The 6551-nt window shown below is 49.3% G+C and overlaps 1 protein-coding gene across 1 annotated transcript in view; it reads left to right on the top strand.

The window, feature by feature from the left end:
- The window catches only part of VIT (vitrin), a 94454-nt gene extending 88921 nt beyond the window's left edge, over positions 1 to 5533 (top strand). The window contains 2 exon segments of the mRNA XM_007468388.1: positions 1331 to 1844; positions 5355 to 5533. Coding sequence (XP_007468450.1) covers positions 1331 to 1844; positions 5355 to 5533 — 693 coding nt within the window.
- Positions 5534 to 6551: the final 1018 nt, after the last annotated feature.

Below are 6551 nucleotides of genomic sequence, written 5' to 3'. Positions count from 1 at the left end.
CTCTTTCCCATGCCCAATGCCACCTCCCCAGTTCAAGCTACTACTTTACATCTATTATTTCTCCCTCCTGGGTCTCTCCAGTTTAGATTTCACAATGAAGCTCATGTTTATGAAGAGTTTTTCCAGTCCTGTGGGGTCCTTGCTTCAAATCCTCCATTATTCTCTATGATTCCCAAGGTCTTCTGGAGTGTGGTCCTAACCCAGCTTCCCAGAGCATCTTCCTAGCTCCAGCCACCTGGCGTCCTGCTGTGACTTAGTCAGGCTGCCTGGTGGGGAATCCCTCCCCTCCATCCGTTGGCTACAGCTCAGTTCAGCCTCAACACCCATCTCATATGCCACCTAAGCCATGGAAAGTTTTATGAACCCCATTAGGTTTTTACAAACCAATTAAAGTATATTTCCTAGGACATTTTAAAGTCATTTCTTGTCTTAAAATAATGTTTTAATTATACACCTTCGATTGTAGCCATCAGGTCTGTGATTCTGTGACCCACGCACACCTACCCCGTCCCCCAGAGAGGCAGCGGCAAGCGGGAAACAGTCACTTCCAGGAACACACCAACCAGCTTGCTCAATGTTTATTTGCAGGTGCCTTGAGTTTTTTTCTGGGACAAACTTGGGCACAAGTAAATATTAAGTTGCCTGGAGGCAGGGTTGTCCAGAGGACAGAGCTTGAGTTCTAAGAGCAGACAGATTTGTGTTCCGGCCTCAAGGATTCAAGGGATGTCACTTCACAGCTGGTCCTCAGTTTGTTTCTTCATGACAAGGGGGTTATAATTCCTCCCTGTTGGGTTAAGTTGGGGGGTTAGTGAGATAATCTAAGAACATCTAGCATGGTGCCTGACACATGTGTGGAACCCCCTTCCTGGATGCAGGGCTGGATGCAGGGCTGCTCTGGAAACAATTCTTTAGCTATGTCTCATGCGTGCCTTTTGTTTTCCCAATCACAACAAAAGCTTTCTTTAATCTCTCCTGGGTTGATGCCCACCAATGCCAACTTCATGGCTGGCTGCCAGTACAAATGAACAGAGGGGCCTGAGGAGGCATAAGTATGAAGCTGAAACCAGTGATTCGCCTCTCCCTGTGGATTTGCTTGACTGATGGCTCTCCACAAAAGCAGAGACCTGGCTGAGGGCGTGGGAGTGAGTCCAGGGATAACTTGACGGGTCTCTGCCCTGGTGAGCACCTGACTGGGTGAACCGAGATGGAGAGAACGCATTAGGAGGCCTGGTGCAGAAAACAAGCATCTGCCAGCTCCTTCCCCCACCCTGGGGGTCAGGGGTCGTGGCCAGGCCCCTGACCTGGCGAGTGGCCTCCCCCTGTCTTTCAGGCTGTGTGCAGAACGAACGGCTTCTACTCGCTCAGTGTGCAGAACTGGTTCAGCCTCCACAAGACCGTGCAGCCCCTGGTGAAGCGGGTCTGTGACACCGACCGACTGGCCTGCAGCAAGACCTGCTTAAACTCGGCCGACATTGGCTTCATCATCGACGGCTCCAGCAGCGTAGGGACGGGCAACTTCCGCACGGTTCTCCAGTTTGTGGCCAACCTCAGCAAAGAGTTTGAGATTTCCGACACGGACACGCGGATTGGGGCCGTGCAGTACACCTACGAGCAGCGGCTGGAGTTTGGGTTCGACGTGTACAGCACCAAGCCTGACGTCCTCAACGCCATCAAGAGAGTGGGGTACTGGAGTGGTGGGACCAGCACGGGGGCTGCCATCAACTATGCCCTGGAACAGCTCTTCAAGAAGTCCAAGCCCAACAAGAGGAAATTAATGATCCTCATCACTGACGGGAGGTCCTATGACGATGTCCGAATACCGGCCATGGTCGCCCATCACGAGGGTGAGTGAGCTGGTCTTGCTGACCAGTCTGGGGCTGAGCATCCCTCTGGGGCTTGGTGGACCAGTGGGACAAAGAAGGGACTGTCTCTCTATGCACTGGTTTTGCCTATCACCTAATAAACTGTTCAGAACTGCAGGGAGAGTGTTAGGGGTGTAGTTCAACACTGCAGGCCCCACTGGGCAGCAGAGAAGGGTCAGGCAGGGGGCACCACGGTGGCTTCCACAGTGTCACGGCAAACCACGGCCTGTGGGTGACTGCGGATGTTAAGGTCCCACACTGAGGCAGGGCACACCAACATGTGACACATTGAAGAGGAATTTGACTCATGGCTTTCATCTCCATTGAAGACCACAAAATTGTGTTAGAAATTTGAAGAAAATGGATGTTTTAAAAGAAAAGTGCTACTTTTATAAGCAACTGCTAACCAGATATTGGAGGTTTGGGGGAGACCTCAAAGAAATTTTCATTCAAAATATTTAAAGAGATATTTCCATATGAAAATTTGGAAGAGGGCAACAGAGAGTTTACAACCATGAAAAGTGAGCAAACTATTTTTGTAAATATTTAGAAAATCGGTCATATTTAATGCTTTTTGACATTATACATACATAGAATCTATGTATAACCACTTTTGAAAGTGCCATAAAATACCAGGAAAATACAAACAACCTGGAGAAAACCCCAAGTGATAGTAATAATAGTAATGATAACAGAAGTAAACTGAGTGGTCAGTGAACCAAAAACCTGTAGATAAGTACTAGTGAACAGACTCACTCATTGTGGGGGAAGTTTTCTTGCCTGCCTACATTAAACCTGGTTCAGATGCAAGATTTTCCATATTCTTTAAAGCTGCTTTTAATCCTTCTTGAAACAAGGAGGGGTGTAACAATAAACAAGCCTTTAGGAACCAGCAGTTCTGGCTTCTGGAAACCAAAGTAACCAGACACCGGGTTCAGACGGTCTGCCCAGTGATTTGCCCTGTGCGGAAGACTCATAATGGTGGGATGGCAGGTGGCCCGCGTGCCAGCCTTCACAGGGCTCCTTGGGCTCATGTCAGCAGAGAGAAGATGGTTTACGGCTCAGAAGCAACCTGCCCAAAGTTCCAAAGTGAGTGGGAGGACGCAGGTGGGGCAGCTCTCGACAAGCCCAGGGCTCTCCCACTTTTTCCAAACATCTGGTCCCACTCATGTTCAGCTCCACTCACTCATTTTCCTAGATGCCCCTCCTTTGCACCTCACCCAGAGGGTAGCCTTGGCCTACTCGTCAGGAGAAGTGAAGATCAAGGGAGATGTCCTGGGCACTATCAGGGCTGTTATGTTCTGGGAAGCTTTAAAGAACAAGGACCAACAGATGCAAGTGACATGGAAGCAATGAGCACTGTGGGAGTGTCCAAGCCAACACTTGGGAGTGTCCAAGCCGAGGCTGGGCTGCCCGTAGAAATCTCTAGTACTGCTTATGCTGTCTTTACTGGGGGGCAGTCCTTCCATCTTTGAGCAGAAATGAGGGCTTAGTCAGTCTAAGCCCCATTCTGCAGCCAAGCTGTTCCTGCAGCCACTTGGCAGGGGTCTAAAGCCCAACGCTGGCTTTTCCCAATGTGGACAGTGTTCAGAGAAAAGACACTGGAGAGGTAAGAGAAGGAACTGGCAGCTTAACTTCAGCTCAACGAGCCACAATAGAAGAACAGCTTAGGGACTTCCCTGACAGTCCAGTGGTTAGGACTCTGAGCTTCCACTGCAGGGGGACGGGTTGGATCCCTGGTCTGGGAACCAAGATCCCTCACGCCACGTGGCACGGCCAAAAAAAAAGGCCAGCTTAGACCAGAACCACGTGAGGTGTGGATGGCTCTCCAGTCAGCAGGACAGGGCACCCGGAAGATGCTGGAGAGAGTCATGTGGGCCTTGTGAGTGGCTGGCGGGGGAGAGGAGCCTGGCCGGAAAACCCTCACCCAGGCTCTGCCCTCCGTCTCATGGCCATCTTGCTAACCCCACCCTGGCCAGCCTGGAGGGGGCGTGGGAATAGGTCGAGCCCCCCCGCTCACCAGGCAAGAACCACACAGCAGGCAGTCTGTTTCCCCACTGAGAACAGATCCCTGCCCTCCGAATTCCTCTACTCCCTGCTCCATGTTACAGTCCAAACCCTTTAATCCTACTATACTCGTTCCCATTTGCATCTAGACCAGCTCAAGTCCCTCTCTTCCTAAAAAGGGAAATAATTCTCTATGACCCCATGTTCTAGCTCCAGTTACCACCTGCCTCCCCTTTATAGCCACACTTCTGGAAAGAATCAGCTATATGTGCTGCCCCACATCTTCATTTCTTTTTCACTCTCAACTCACAGCAATTCACTTGGTTTCTTTGGCATCTACTCCCCTGCCGCTGCTACCTTCAAAGGCTACCAATATCTTGTTTCTGTTTCTTCTGAATGCAAAGAGTGCTTTTCCCTTTCATCTTCCATGACCTGCATCAGTCAACACTGCCCGCCACTTCCTTATCGGTAAACACTTACTTTTCTGTGGTGATGGAGCAGATGCTGGGTCACAGCTCTCCAGGTCCTTGTGCAAGCAGGGTTCCTGCACCAGGAATGAGGTTGGAGCCTATGGCTTATAAAGTCACCCTCAAGCCTAAAGTAATTCAATGCCACCGTTTTTTTGTCTAGGTTTGCAGTAGAGTTTATTCACAAGGCAGGCAGGAGAACCAGCCTCAAATCTGCCTCCCCAAGGGCAAGGAGCTCGGGGTATTTATAGCAAGTAAAGGAGCAGGGCGGTCTGAGGCGTGGGGAGTGTGATTAGAAAAAGGTGTGGAAGTGTTGCTCTGCGCAGGCGTAACCAAGCTACAGGCCTCTGCGCATGTTCTAAAGGTCACCAAGCAGGCACTCGCGCATGCCCTGTTGGAGGGTCAGTGGTCCTATCTTGTCTTAACCAGCTCAGCTGAGCTAGACGCAGCTGACTCTAAGGTCAGCTCACAGCTGACTCCAAGTTTCTGGAGTACAACTTGGACAAACATCTTACTGTTTAGGCTACGTGCCACTTGGAGGACATGCAAGTCTTAAAACGACCTTGATTAGTGAAGGCAGGTGAAATGGATTTGACTACCCATAGTTTCCTTTTCATTTAAAAGATCTCGAACCGACTTTTGATGCATATAAGACTCTGAATTTTGTACGCCTCTACACACAGAGCAAGTGTGTGCCATGTGGTGCAGTCTGCACGGCACCAAAGTTTCACTTGTCCAAATGTCATCCCCATGCTGCTCCTGGACATGAAATTCTTATCATGCATTTACTCCATTTTCCTGTTTTTTCTCTCCAAAAGATTGTAAACTCCTATGAGACAGCAACTATACCAACTTTATTGCTGCTGGCATACAGCAGATGTTCATGCTTTGGGCACATTTCTGATTTTGGACTCGGTTGCCTTCAAGCACAATGGCCAACAGAGCAGCAGGAAGGCAAGGATTCATTTCAGTACTTTCCCTTGGGGACATTTGCTTCATCTACCCTTTGTCCCCACAGGAGTGATCACCTATGCCATAGGCGTGGCATGGGCTGCACAGGACGAGCTGGAAGTCATCGCCACTCACCCTGCCAGGGACCACGCCTTCTTTGTGGACGAGTTCGACAACCTCTACAAAGTGGTTCCCAAGGTCATTCAGAACATTTGTACAGAGTTCAACTCACAGCCTCGGAACTAAATTCAGAGCAGGCAAAGCACCAGCAGATGCCGCTTTCCCGACTGGCTCTGGGACAACCCCCAATGCTTTATGGGACACACGTGGGGCAGCAAGGCACTTAGGGCTTGGAAACCACATGTTGTTATTTTTCTCTGCCAGTGTGGTTTTTCATGCTTCGAAACACAGAGTTAGAAAGGTGATCATAAATTTGTAGAATGAGCCAAAATAATACATCATTTTGGGAATGCTGGGGATTTTACATTTTGAGAATTGTTTTCAAAATAAAAATTGAGAATAGAACACAGCACTTACGAAGGCTTAACTAGAGCTTTTGTGAGATTTGTAACATTTTTATTTCCCATTAGAATTCTGTAACTCTCCACAAGTTTCATTTTTGTCATGACAATTTAGGAGATGCTTAATTACGTGTTTGACAGGATTTCATGCAATCACTCTGACCATGTCATGGGTAGTGTTCACAGGGTTTGTGGCAGGGCCACCTCTCTGCTCTACTCATGCCCCAGAGCACCTGCCGTGCACTCTCTCCTGGCCCAAGGTGACAGCACACCCACGGGGGTGCAGAGACAAGGTGACAGCAGCACGGCGGTGCCTGATTTACCTCCCTGTTCTCTGTTATCAGAATCACGGTGTTCCTGCAGTATATGGAGCAGTTGGGGAATGGCCCTGGAGGACCACACTGACCTGGCTTTAAAAGTGGTGCATCAGGCTGGTGCAGCCACTCTCAGCCCGAGCTGCACATTAGAATCACTTGAGAGTACAGTGCTTGTTCCCAGGCCCCACCCTAATCCAGTGAAAGCTGAGTCTCTGGGAAGGGAGTCTGAGCATTGGCAGGTGGTACTGATGATATGCTGCCAGGATTGAGAACTACTGAGCCTTGGAGGGGTCAGTGTTAGAGCTGTTACCTGGGAGAGCCCCTGTTTATGCCTGTTGTTGTGAGTCCCATTTAGTTTAGCATTTGTTTTGCATATTTCATTTGTTAACTAGATACTGTTATTACTAGTTGCATTAAAATAAGCTG

The sequence above is a fragment of the Lipotes vexillifer genome, unplaced genomic scaffold (assembly GCF_000442215.2).
Source record: "Lipotes vexillifer unplaced genomic scaffold, Lipotes_vexillifer_v1.1 scaffold1149, whole genome shotgun sequence".
In the NCBI taxonomy this organism is placed as follows: Eukaryota; Metazoa; Chordata; class Mammalia; order Artiodactyla; family Lipotidae; genus Lipotes; species Lipotes vexillifer.
The sequence above is the reverse complement of the archived record's forward strand: the minus strand, read 5'-3'. Positions and strand labels throughout refer to the sequence as shown.